Raw genomic sequence first — 14,028 nt, 5'->3', positions numbered from 1 at the left:
ATAAACTTAGAAAATATGTTTTGCATCTCAGCCATTTTTCTGATCACTTTCAGTGCACGTTTTTGGGTGCATTTCTTTCATCTCATGCTCTTTTAATACCGTGCATAAAACACGGACCAGATGAGTCTTTAGTTAAGGCACTGCTTATATATGCCTGCTGTGCTGCACTGAATTATGTTGCACGTGGTCCTAATATGCCTTACGCAGCATTGCTTTGGGAAATGGATCATGGGTTACAAGGCTTCAGCCTAGAAAATCTCCTCTTTCTTCAGTTCAGTGATACAGACCTTTAAGAAGCTGCTGAACCTGCTAGGTAGAGATCTTTTTCAGGAAACAAATATTTTTGTTTTACTTGGGCAAACGGATGTGATTCTAGATAAAACCACTGTATACACATTACAGGGAACCTTGACTGTAACAAATTACATGTTCAGAAAAATTCTTTTAATATTTAGGAGCTCTTTTCAATAATATCAAATGTGTCATTCTGTTGCTGGTAATTTGATTATGTTAACATTTTCTAATGACTACTTTGGCAGGACATCTGAGGAGCACCTAACCACATTTTAATAGTCCAATGCTATTGACATGACTCTTAAGATCAAAGAAATTCTGTAGTATGTTTGAGAGCAAACTTGAATTCACTGTGTGATTAATATGCAAATGAGATATTTGTGACTATTTAAGAGAAATCTTATTGCAGAAATGCTTAATACAGTAATAGCATAAAGATTTTTCTTACTTGAGCTGGGAATAGAAGCTCATGTGAAGAAGTGGTCTCAGTAGTGCATGAGGAGGGTAGCATATCTGAGAGGTTTGAACTTCAAATGATTCATTCCATGTTTACTTCCTAAAATTAATGTGAAACTAATATTATAAAATCAGTTTTATCTTCTTGAGCTCTGAACCTCTTCTTTTGACACTGATTTATAATTGCTTCCCCAAAATATCTTTCCTTGCTGAACTTGAATGTGCATTAAATTAGAAGAAGACGGGTGCACATGACATCAGTAAGGCAAATAGTTACAAGCAAAGAGAACCCACTTCTGCAAAATGAGAAGACTGAGTCAGAGGAGGAACAACAGGTGAAAGAGCCTGATAATGAGAGAGATGATTTGGCGAAACAGAAATCTCAAAGCATCCTTCCTCAGCTACAAGATGATGTGATTTTTGTCAACGCCTCTATAACAAAAGCAGATCTGGAGACCTGGAAAAGACTGAAACTTTCAGGGGAGCCCAGGTATGGTTTCTGCTTGTGGGCAGGATTGGCACCCTGGGAAGCATGTTTAGCTTGCCACAATCTGCTTGTGTGCTTGTGATTTTAAACTTGAAGAATGCCTTGTCGACAACCAGTCCTTACCTATTTCAGTTTTCAGGAGGAATCCAGAAATCTCTACAGAGATGCTGTCTATCATGAAATGAAAGTGTGTCCATCATTTAGAGCACTATAGTAGTTTCACGGTCACTTTTCTTGTGGACGCTCTTGATACAATATCAGAAAGGTCCCTCTTGTCTTGTGGCTGAATTTGCTTTGAAGCTGCTTGAAGCTGAACAGCGCAGAGTTCCAAGTGGTACTGCTAATACAGTAGCAACTACATTGCTCCTTACCAAGCTGTCTTCAGGACTTGGGGTGTTTTATACCTTGGGAGTATTACCTGAGGATCAGCATCTTTGCATTAATGTCTCTATACTATTTTGAGACCTAAGCTGATACATCAGCATAGCAGTGTACTCCAGTGCTGTGTAAATACACCAGCACTGTTTCTCACTGCAGCAGGGCTTTCAGGAGCCTCTTGGTATAGTGTTTGTATGCTCTTGTTGTTAACAAAACCTCTACAAAGGGATCCAGTATAAAGCAGGTATTCTAATCTGTTTCCCTATGGAGATGGACTATAACATAGGCAGGTGATTTGTGGCTCCAGTAGGAAAGGATAACAACTCCTAGCCTTCCTGTTTAGGTGCATGCCGTTTTGCAATTAAAGATGGCTGTCTGTTCTGGTATTCTTCTAACAATGTGGTTATTGTATGTAATTTTAGCTCTAATAAATCAAAACTCAATCATTCTCTCATCCTAAAGATATTAGTAGTCTCTCCATTACTTTTGAGGTGACTTATTAAAATCAGGATTCATTCTGCTTGGTTTTGGGTATGTGAATTGCCCTTGCTAGTGCTCCCATGCCACTGTAACTCCCTCATGCCAAAGTGAGTTCTAGTTCCATACAGTTACATATAGTGCGTGGCCTGGGTTTATGTGAGCAGATAAGGAAACTGTGGCTTTGTTAGGGTGAGCAACTGAATTTGGAACAGGCCATATGCTACATTCCTTGACCTCAGGAAGTGCTTCCAAGGATGTGCTCCAGACTTTTCCCCACAGATCTGCAGTATGTTTGGATTTTATATGTCATTGGGGACTCAGTATGCCACAGCTGTTTATACCTATGTCCTTGACTTTTAAAATAAAACCCCTTCAAAACCTTAGGAGCATTTAATTTGTTTTATTCTGAGGGTCTCATGTTGGGGACATTCTTTTATTCCTCATTATGACCAGTGAAGAAGATTTCAAGTGTTCCAGCAACACTCTGCCACCAACTGATACCACAGTAAAAGCAGCAGCCCAGGATGATTTTGCTGTCCGCAAAACCAGAGCAAACAAAAAGGCTGGTAGCCCCAAGCAGAAGTTTGTGCATTTTGGGCCAGTAACTGAGATTGATCAACAGAAATGGGACAAGCTCGTTATTGGCAGAGCTTCATCCAAGAGCAGAACAGAAGAGGAAAGCAAGAAAGGCAGTGTGGAGAGTCACTCTGGTGTTGAAAGCTCTCCTCCAACCACTGTTGTCAGTCTTGGGTTTGCTGAACACAGCGAAGTATCTGAGCCAGAAAATGAGTCCAGGTATTTGGTGTGGCTTAGGAAGTGCTACTAAGCTGTAAATGAGACCTGTTCTTGCCTGATGCTGACCTGCATGGGAGTGCACTGCAGCATAAACCTAAGAGCTGTTTATGCACACAGCCTTGTTCAGAAGACATCTGATGTCTTCACAGTATCTTAGCATGTTTAGGATTGCACAAAACGCTGCACAAGGGCCTTCTGAACACTTGCTCAAAATTTCTGATGGGCAGTGAAGTCAGTGGTATCTCAGAGGGTGAGCTCTCATTCATGATCTTTCTGCTGCTTGAATTCCAGCAGCTTCGCTCTGCCTGCTTTCAGCACATTAGGAATTTGTCATTCAGCTTGCTGGCCTTACTGATCTTCAAAAAATGTTTCCAAACCTAATGGATTTACCTTCTTTTTGAAGATGGTGTACTGCTGCTCTGTGTTTCTGGCATTTGTCTGGAGAAGAATTACCTGGGTCGTTAACACATTAACAGTTCTTTCTTTGGCATTTCTTTAATCACTTAGTCTGTGGCTGCAGTAAGAATATGTAATGAATACTTTTAGCAAGCAATTCATTCAGCTATGTTTGTGTGTTTATAAAACATTGGTAAACTGAGTTAGACAACTCCTTTTCTTGCCTTTCATTTGACCTGAGAATGTTTTGTCTGTCTCATCCGTCCTCTCATTCTCATCACTAGTGAGGGTGGAGTCAAGTCAGGTACAGATGACTCTTGCAAGAGAATTCCATCACCTGTACCGGCTTCTGATGTCATCTCTGAGAAACAAACCCCGTGGAGTTTGGGCAATCAGCAAGAAAGCACCAAGGAAGAATGTGACAGGAATGTACCAGATATTGAAAGAGATGATATGTTGGTTAGAAGAATGGGAACCTTCCCGAGGCGTACCGCTAGCTCCATTCCCACACATTGTCCTCCCCTGTCAGTACCTCCTCATCTGCTGCAGCAGCAGCAAGAGGAGGCTGTAGCTCGTGAGAAGGATTTGAAGACTCTGCAGGAAGGAGAAAGGTCAGAGAACAGAAGCAGATCCCTCTGAGCCTGGTTTGTGTGTGGTGTTAGCTTGGATCAGTCAGCAATGTTGTCCCATTCTTCACATGGGCTTTAAAGATGTGTTTTACTCATTCATCATGGCATGTGTTCTGTTTTGTAAAATTACTTACAAGAATGTATCCTATGAACATGAAACAGCCTGTTTTCTTTCATAATATTTAAGTGCTTCAGTTGTTAATTACTGTTCAGCATGAAAATGGTCTTTCATCTTTTGGGGGTATTTCTTTTGCAAACCATGGTGCTTTGTCTAGATTTTTATGCCAGCTTCCAAGTGAATAATTTGTCGTGTAGATTTGTATGCAATTCCCAACTTCTAACGAATCACCTACATAAGTGTGGGGTTCAACAGATTTTCCTCTTAACTCCCCGTGCTGTGGCTAAAGATGCCTAGTTTGCCTAGTTGTCCATCACTCTGAACTTTGTTTTGAGTAACATTGCCTGAGCAGCCACTTGCTATACAAGCGAGCATTATCATGGAACAGTGTCACTTGTCTCTCTGAGCAGTACTGTCACACAAGAAGTGAAACAAGAACAGCTTGAAATCCCTCAGCTGCAGAGTGATGGAACAGAAAGCAACATGAAATTTCCAGACCCACAAAGAGATGACATGTTAGCCAGAAGAACTGGAGCTTTTCTTAAACAACCTGGGCCCAGTGTTAAGCAGTTCCTTCCCATGCCATTTTCAAAGCAGCAGAATAAGCAGGGCACAGCTACAGAACTTGCGAAGAAAACCACGAGGTAAGAAAGTTTTTCTCTGTGCCTTTTAGCTAGCCCTGTGGGCTGTTTGTCAAGATCTCTTTATCAGGAAGATTTCTGGTGGCCCAGTAGTGGCTTTTTTCATGCTTGTTCTCGGTTCTGTGCTGATTCTTTCTGCTCAGTAGAAGGCAATAGAAGGTTTCTGTACCTTTTAGTAGAGCCATGTAGAGACTCAGACCAGAGTTCTACCAGAGGCAAAATTCTAACAGTGTGTGGAAACAGATCTACGTAGCAATTACATTTGCATTACATTTGCATTACATTTGCAAAGGTTTCTGGTTGAATATGAGGTAATCATTACAAATGTTTCCAGCTAGAAATGGATATGCTGGATGTAGTAGGTTAGATGATTTTCTATGGCTTAATTAGTGCCAGTGACTTCCTAACAGGAAATCTAGAGATCCCAAGATTCTTTCTGATAATGCTTAATGTCTTTCTAAGCACCTTTGTTCAGATGTTTGAGTCTGTGTGAGTGTTGAAGCCTTTGAAAAGAGTTATCATTTGGTGGTTGAGCCACATGCAAGCAAGAGTGGAAAGGTTCTTACTCATCAGCCTCTTCAGAGTACATGAGGAGAAGGATATGCATGCACCTGTACAGACATGGATGAAAAACTAGCTTACAGCTCTGCCAAGGGAAAACAAACCTGTAATCTACCATAGAATTCAACAGTGGCTTAGTGTTGAAAAGACCTTAAGTTGAATATCTTGGTTAAATTATGGACTTAATACTTTAATTTTCTGTGGTGTCTTGGACAGTTTATTTTCTGACTTAAAAGAATGGTACAAGCATTTGACTCTTAAAATGATGGGTTTTGCTCCTGCCTCACTTAGCTTATCCCCTGTCAGCTATTTGGGTTTGTAGGGGTTGTTTTTTGTTAATTTATAGTTATGCTTTTCATTATGTATATGTGATTTTTGAAATGTTGCTTAATACATCCCTTTGCACTACTGCCTTTGGCTCACTCAGGCCTGAAAAATGTCCACAAGTCTACACTAACAGTTCTGGAAAACCTGCAATAGAACCACTGCAAGAACAGCAGCAAGGGCAGGAGAAGGACAGTCTCCCACCCACAGGACAAGATGAGATTATTAGTACTGCCCAAGTGGGTGAAGATGGTCACAGTGAAGTCCACCTTGGTCAAACATCTAAGCTTCCGGAGGTTCCTGAGGAAAATAAAATGGAAACACTTTCATCCAAGGATGAGCGTCTGCAAATGTGAGCTTTCTGGTGTGAATCACGCAGCTTGTAGAGCCCTGTGTGCACTCTTCAGAGTTCAGATTGTGCATTGCCTGGTGTGTTTTCAATCCAGACTAAAACACTGTATGTCAGTAATACACATTTTAGAAACAAAAAGAATAGCTGTGTAATGAATTTTATTGTGATTTTTAAAAAATATTTAATTGAAAGGTAAGTGAAAGGAATATCTGATTACAGTATACATATTGAATTGCAAGAAAAGTTTATGAAGAGGAGAGGCTAAAATGGACTCTGCTCATCGAGAGATGTTTATTCTATTTCTCCCATGATTAGAAATGTTGTAGTATTGACTTTTGCACTTGATGCTCCTTTATGATAAATCCCAGATACAAATATGTGGTTTGCATAGCTCTAAACAAGACCATCATTTTAGTGGATGTCGCTGGTTTGTGTATTACCAGTAGCTTTTTTCAGCTATACTCCCCCACTGAGGAAAGAAAACCAAAACCAACTAACAAAAAAACCCAAAAAACAACAAACAACAACAAAAAACCCAAACACAAAAACAAGACTTCCAAAATGAAAAAGGGCATTCTGTGACTCACTTTCTGACTGTGATATTTGTCTCTTTCATGCTTCAGTAATAGTGGTACTAAGCACTGCTGTGGAATGTAACTGTTAAGTTTTGTCTCCATTCATTGCATGTATGGCACAATGTAAATGCTAAGACATTGTCTATTTTCAGTAACTATTTTCTCCGCACATTTTAAATCTACTTCAGCAGATTTTTGTAATGTGGGGCATAAGTATGTTTATGTATGTTTGAGGAGGGATAGGTGCTGTTCTTATGTAGTTTGACCTCAGGATGATCAGGTAAGTCTTGTTTGATGAATACATAGTCCCTGAACAGTACGGTTCTGTTTTGGTCAGCTTTACTAGTACAAGTGACAGTTGCACAAATTGTATGGGTCCAGTTGCAATTACTACTTAATGTATTTATCCACAATCTAATTTTATATTTGGTCTTGTAGATTCGGCCTCAGAACTCCTGTGTCTGATGACGCAGAGTAAGTTGTCTTGTGTTCACAAGATTCTATTTTAAACAACTTACACTGCATGCTTTCCCATCTTTCTACTAATTTAAAATGCAGTTGATGCATCATTATTATTTTGCAGTGTTTCGGCAAATAAATTTTTCAGACAGCGCTGAAAAATGGAATGCAATATGGCTTACATTGCAGTTAAAAATAATTTCTATATAAAAGCCCATAAAAACTAAGCATAATACTAATGTCCAGCTGTTGCTTAAAGTATTGTTTCCTCTTTTTTTCTTTTATTTTGCCTTGGTTTTCTTCTGAATTTCCATTGCCTCTAATCAGCTACAGGTAAAGAGACCTGGGTTAAATCTGGGTGTTGAAGGAAAAAATGAAGTATGAGGAGGAACAGGAAGAAATAAAGAAATCCAAAAACAAAATAATGTCATCGTGATCTTCAGAATAATTACCATGAAAATGCATCTTTAGCTGAGCCTTTATTCTCCTTTAAAAACTTTATATTCAATCCCTTCCAGGTTAGGTTTAATTTAATAATGTACTAAATTTCATTTTTTAAGCTCTTCACCTCAACACTTTACTTTTCATAGGAGTAGAACTGACATTTATTACACTTAAAAATTTTAATTGTTCATGTATGCATACAAACTTCAGTAGAGAATAGTAGGCAATGTCATTTAGAAAGCTCTTTGGAAGTATTAGCTATTTAGAAGAGAAATAGTTGGGAACTACCCACATAATAACACCCTTAATATCCTTCTGTTCACAGAAATGCACATGACCTTCTCTGCCTCCCAGATTAAATCCCAAAATAGAAACAGTATGGAGAGTTGTAGGGGTTTTATAATGAGTATACACAGAGACTAATATGCAGTTTTTCACCCTTTGCTCTAATGATAAAGCTTAGAATCATGGACTGAGTGTTCTTTACAAGTTCTGTAATAGCTTTATGCTGTATAGAGCCTGTGTCCTCTGACTACAGAGTAAACATGATCATTTTCAAGCAGCAGGAATCTGTCCAGTCAAAGGAAGGGATGAAGTAAAAAGAGCAATATAACATAGAAGTGCTATACTTGACAATGGGGATGTTCCTGCCATTTCAGAAGGCCTACATATAGGATTGATTTTTCATCTTTGCATGTCTGTATTAAATGCAAACATGAGAGAAGGTACATGGAGACACCTCCAAAGAGGCGTTGCAATGGGCTTGGTGGTATAACGTGAGAGTAGCAAAGATTGATAAATCATACTGCTTATTCCATATTGATTCTGATCTTGTTTTAAAAGGCAAAGCAATTAATGTTCAAACCTCACTGTCATCCTTTCCAGATGTGCCACAGTTTACAGAGCAACTATTTTCCTGAACTGTCTTTTAAGTTCTTATAAAAGTAAAATTGTGTTTTTCCTTTTGAAGACAAAGTATTTATGAAGACTCTAATAAAACTTGACTCTAAAGTAGGAAAAATAAATTGAACTGACATTCAAAATACTTCCAAAATGTTTGTCACATCTCCATTGAAAACTGTAACTTGAATTCAGTCTTAGACTAGATGCTCTTTATTCCAGCAGCAAAACTAGGAACTCTTTTATTAGACTGACAACGTTCCCTGGGCTGGTTAGGGGAAAACTAGATATTGTCATCAGTCCTGGTCTGTCTCAGCATCTAGAAAAGGCAATACTTAGTGTATTGCTGCTGATCAAGCCCATTCCTATCTCCTGAAGAGAGAGAATTCTGGTGGTACCGTGGTAGTCCAGTGTGAGTTTAGGCTCATAGTGGGCTGAGATTTTTGAGTATTTCTTTACCAGAGTCTGATTCTTGAGCCAGTCTGTCCCTTTTTATATTTTTTTGGGGTTTCTTAAGTCTTAGTATGATTGTACAATGGTAATGCAGCCACATAAATAAATGCCTTACGTAAGGATTGTTAACATATTCTCATAAAAGGGTTTTTATTTTTTCTCTCACTTTTAAATTAATTAATCTAAACACTGAAGTCCTTGAGAACTTTTTTTAATCCAAAATTTATCTAGACCTGTTAAAGAAATTTCTGCATGATATCGCTGACAAGAACAACTGTAATTTGTGGTAATAAAGCAGTGTAACTTGAAAATCCCAACATCCCAAATACGCTGTTTTTCTGCACAGTGCTTTTCCCCAGATGATTGTTAGAACAGCAGGTCTGGTACACTGGTCAGCCGAAGGGCCCTCTTGCTTCAGGACAGAGTTTGTATGCAATCTCCAGAGCTGTGCTAATGGCAGAAAGTTAATGAACTTGAATTTGGTGCAGTTACATATTCCCTGTCTACTTGTGTGCTATTTGCCTGCTGGCCCAGCATGTGGTTGAAGGAAGGAGTAAATTTGGTTCTGGTCATGGAGATGTTAGTGATTGTCTGGAGCCATTTGTAGATTATAGAAGACAGAAATAGGATGAAATTATGTGGGACTCATGGTGAAAAGTCTCTTTTGATAGAAGCTCAGAGTTTTGGCCTCTTTGATTCTTTTCTAAGAATGAACTTGTCAGGCATAGAAGATGATGTAGACCTTTCAGTTGGCCTTGTCTGTGTACTCAGGAAAGGAGGTTTTTCTCCTTAATGATTGCTCCATGCTGGTCAGAGCAGAGCACAGTGCTTTGAGATGGGACTCCTTCAGATTGCTGTCTCAGGAAGATACTGTTGTGGAATAACATGTTGCTGCAGAGTTGATGTTTGAACCTACCCAGTTGCTGATCCATGGCAATGAAGGCCCAGCAGCAGGAGATGACAGCTGGAGTAGGAGGTCCATCTGGGGTTGTAGTGTATAGTTTGACTCCTAGCCAAGGCTAAAGCCTTTTCCAGAGAACCTTTTTTACTGCATTGTTAATAGTCATAAAACCTGTTGCTGTCTTTGTGCACGCTGTGAGACCTGCATGAATTCAGGGAACATACATTAGACTTACATTCGGAAATCCAGGTACTCCTGCTAGAAAGGCAAGATTCCTCCATCCCAAATGGCACAGAGTGAGTACTCATGCACTCTACTAGGACCAGTCACCACCATTTCAGGTCTTATGTTTTCTCCTACTGCGTGTGAATGAAAAATTGTTTGACATGAGGAAAGAGTACAAGAGAGGAGCTACACAATCAGTTTGACCCAGAAGGCACAAGGTGGCAAATAATGAACACTAAAGGCTTTCTTAGTGTGAGTTTCAAAAGCTCTGAAACTGGAATAAACCCTGTAAGAGTGACTTTATTGCAAGTTATGCATTTCCCAACCTACCTCACCAGTCTGCCAAATATGACTCATATGTAAGTTTTAAAAAACAACAACGCTTGCCATCTCTTTAGATTCTTTTATTTAGGAGTGTTCCAATCCAATCCTGAACAATGCAACTGTTAAACTACCCACAGAAAAACCCAAATTAGCGTACGCTTCAGCACTTTGTTTAAGGGGTGAAGCGCAGTATTATGTTAACTTCACTGTTCATGCTTAAAGGCAATAGGATGTTGATTCTGTCCTTCATTTCTGAGTAAATACCTACTTACCAAGATGGAATCTGTGCATGTCCTTTTCCATACACTGTCCAGACCTTTCAAGTTTTTCCTTGAGAGTGGCATTCCTGTCTTTGCTTGCCTGAATACAAATGCTGGCTCATAAATATATGCACGGCTTTCCGTGACCATTCACTTTGATTACTGTGGACACAGTTGCCCACAATTTTATCTTCATTGGGTGCTTCTCCTGCTAGTTGGCTCATTGGCTCATGCAAAGCTGCAGGTGATCGTTTGAGGACTGCTGTGAAATCACTTCATGTGGAACTGCATGGCTTTCTTTTAAGTTTTTTTTTGCTTTGAATGGCACAACTGAGGTCATGTTTCACTAATAATAGGTAGCAGAGGTGGAGTAGTAAGCACCTTATCTTTGTGTGAAGATCTTTATATAATATAAAGGGATGCATAATATCAAACCATAACCTTTTTTTTCCTTTAACTCTCCAAAGGTCAGAGACATAAATAGAAAAAAACTTTTTTTTGTCCTGGACGTCATCTTTTCCTTGTTATTAATAAGTTGGTGCTGGTAGCATTGGATTTCTTCAAGGCAGGAAGGGGAGGACAGGGGAGGGGAGGAAGTACCATGCAGTTTGAGCTGAGTGTACTTCTCTGGGCAGGCTCCCCGTGGCTTTGTAGCAATAGCATTTAGCTAGCCATGCTGCCCCTGATATACTTCTCAAGCCTTCTTTTACCCAGAAATGGAAACTTTCGTCTGTGGTGTTAATCAGAGTGATCTTGAAAACCCATTGGGCACAAATCTGCAGAAAGTAAAATGTTCTGAACGATAGAATGATTTTAATAAGAGCTGTTGATGGAAGTGTAAAGTTACTAGTGCTTCTTAGTGAGAGACAAAGTTGCAGTCAGCTAACAAAATCAAAAGTTGAGGAGTGTAATAATGCCTGAAGTACTATGTGGGAGTCATAGGGATCCTAACGAGCCCTTGTAGAGGACTGCTGCTTTTGGGAGCTTTGTAATGAAGCAGGTGTCTGATTCTGCTGTAGCACCCTCATGTGGCTTGAGCTCTTACAAGCTGAAGGAATATAAGCCTCTAAATAAGACTGGGCTTGTTGTTATTTCCCCCTTGTTTAGGAGTGTGAGTATGTTTGACATGAGATGTGAAGAAGAAGCTGTGGCTCAGCCTCATAGCAAAGCTCGCCATGAGAAGCTGCAGAACATACACAACCAGCTGAAAGAGGATGAGACCAGATGGCAAGATGTGAGTATATGACATTGTCTGCAATGCTGGCAGGCACTGAGGCCAGCCAGCTAGGCAAAAACAGGACAACCTGCTAAATCTGCAGTTGCTGTCACGTGCTTAAAATAATCAGGAGAGCTTTTTTTTCCTCAGTGGATTGTTGCTAAAAGAATAGAAGTTCATAATTTGATGTAAATCAAAGAATACAAGATCTTCCGGTCCCTCTGCCTCTTCACGAGGTATTTTGCTTTATTAAAAAAATGTAAAGAAACTGTGATTAGATAAAAAAATGGAAGAACAACTTCTAACTGCTGACTTCTCTAACTTTTCTAATTAGTCAGTGTCCAAAGTGACAACATACAAGACTAAGTAGGACAGGGAATAAATGGGTTGAACTTGTCTTTAATAAATTCGTATAGATACAGAAAATGTTAATGTTTTCCATCTCCTCCAAGCAAACAAATGGCATTTCATGTTAGCTACACCCTGCTTGGTTTACAAGGCCTTTCCAAACCCTCTTTCCTTGATGTGTTTTGTTAAGCTGTCCTGGCATTTGCCATTGTCTGCAGCAAAATAGCAAGGAGAGAAAAACATGATATGCAGGTAAGTTAGTACCAGGCAGGAGTTTAGTTTAAATTCTTTTCATTTCCTAAAGACTGATTTTAAATGAGGAATCTGGGTCATTTTTTTAGTTTAAAAAACCCCAAAACACAGTAAAACACATCTCTTCAGGTATGGTAGTTTCTCATTACAAGGAAAGCTTCTGTGAAACACCTCAGAGAGGTTTTTGGTAGAAAATTCAAGGAAAAGTAAAAAAACCAATTGTATATACAGCTAAGAAGTGACTTTCTGTAGTAGAACAATGAAGGACTTTAGCTGAAAGGTCTTTATGTGTGGGAAGCCATAATTTCCCAGCAGAGATAAGAATAAATCCAAAGGTATTCAAGAAGTTTGAGAATTCTCTGCTGTTGAATTGAAAATCCTCTGAGCTAAAGTTCGTACATTTTCCAGGCCCTCAGCACCTTCTACCATGAACTAAAAGTTCTGAAGAGGTACTAAAAATTACTTTATTGGAATGTCCTTGGCATTCTGAAGGCTTTATAGAGACGTATTTCATGGTCTGATATTTTTATATGCCCATGCTGTAAATTTGCCAACAATTAACAGTTTCAAGGCTTTTTAAAACTATTGTTATTCTAAAGCATCAGAACTGGAAAAGATAAACATGTCTCTATTTTAATTATGAAAAGAGGAGGAGGGCTTATGTTAGAAAATTTGCTAATGAAAAACTAATTTTCAAACAATAAGCAATAGTGGAAGTAGGTGAATAAAGAAATGCTTTGGTACTTCAATGAGGATAATTAGTAGCTGAGGAAAATGAAAGGCCGATGTTTCATGAAGGGCATTATAGACTGATATATGTAGGTCATGTGAAGAAGTACTTTAATGAGCATTCCCTTAAGTGTAACATCAATAATTTGTGGGTTTAAACTAAATTAAAAGTGACAATGTTTTTTCCTGATTTTAATAAAATAAGTTATACTTGCAGTACCTTCTGCTGCTTACCAATAAAAATGCAATTAAAATATTTGGGAAACCGTGTAATTAATGAAATAGCCTTTGAATTGAGTATGTGTTATGAATATATGGGTTTTATTAAAACCAAAATTTGTTAGAGTGCATGAAATATAATCTGTATACTAATCTCCTGATGTTGAAAAGTTAATGACAGATGTTCCCTTACAGTTTCCTACGAAGTTATTTTTCTTTGCAGAAGTTCTGTAGTGGTTACTTTTCTGTGTGAAATTTTGTTCCTTTACTAGTTGGCTGCAAAGAAATTTTACAGTTTAGGAAACTTCTTTACTATAATTCTTGTACTGTGAAAAAGATATTGCTTCTGTATCCTCCAGGATTTGTGAATTCATAAAAGATGCAAGAGAACACAGGGGCCCATAACAGGTACCTCCTGTGACTCTCTGGTTTAGTGTCAGGCTAATTTTTCAGGAAAGGCAGAGAACCGGATTCAGTCAATCTGCACAATTTCAGGCAGGCAGATTCCAGAAAGACTGAGATTGTTACTTCAGCAAGGGCATCTCTGTATAGCTTGGGTGTAAAGCTATGGGATACAAACCATAGGCTTTTTACTCAGTCATCGCTCACATCTGGATCCAAAATACTGTAGGGTAGCCATGACAAAGAATTTAAATTTGGATGCTGCACTGGATTTTTCTACCAAAAAAACCCAACATCATGGATCAACCATACTTGCATATAGCTGACTGATAGCATGGGCAAAGTATGGAACTATCAGCTCTCCAAGGCAAACTATCAGTGCAGCTGTAGCTCATGATAAAACAACATCC

General features: G+C 38.9%; 1 protein-coding gene across 7 annotated transcripts in view; it reads left to right on the top strand.

The window, feature by feature from the left end:
• LIMCH1 (LIM and calponin homology domains 1) overlaps positions 1 to 14,028 on the top strand; it is a 178,186-nt gene that overhangs the window by 125,558 nt on the left and 38,600 nt on the right. For all 7 annotated transcript variants that reach the window (XM_042053845.1, XM_042053846.1, XM_042053848.1 and 4 more), the window contains 7 exons: positions 986 to 1,240; positions 2,549 to 2,890; positions 3,571 to 3,897; positions 4,444 to 4,677; positions 5,663 to 5,911; positions 6,925 to 6,960; positions 11,560 to 11,686. In XM_042053845.1, coding sequence (XP_041909779.1) covers positions 986 to 1,240; positions 2,549 to 2,890; positions 3,571 to 3,897; positions 4,444 to 4,677; positions 5,663 to 5,911; positions 6,925 to 6,960; positions 11,560 to 11,686 — 1,570 coding nt within the window. The remainder of the gene's footprint in view (positions 1 to 985; positions 1,241 to 2,548; positions 2,891 to 3,570; positions 3,898 to 4,443; positions 4,678 to 5,662; positions 5,912 to 6,924; positions 6,961 to 11,559; positions 11,687 to 14,028) is intronic.

The sequence above is a fragment of the Corvus kubaryi genome, unplaced genomic scaffold (genome assembly GCF_017639235.1).
Source record: "Corvus kubaryi isolate FWS band 111438036 unplaced genomic scaffold, C.kubaryi_AGA036_p1.0 split1-131, whole genome shotgun sequence".
NCBI lineage: Eukaryota > Metazoa > Chordata > Aves > Passeriformes > Corvidae > Corvus > Corvus kubaryi.
The sequence above is the reverse complement of the archived record's forward strand: the minus strand, read 5'-3'. Positions and strand labels throughout refer to the sequence as shown.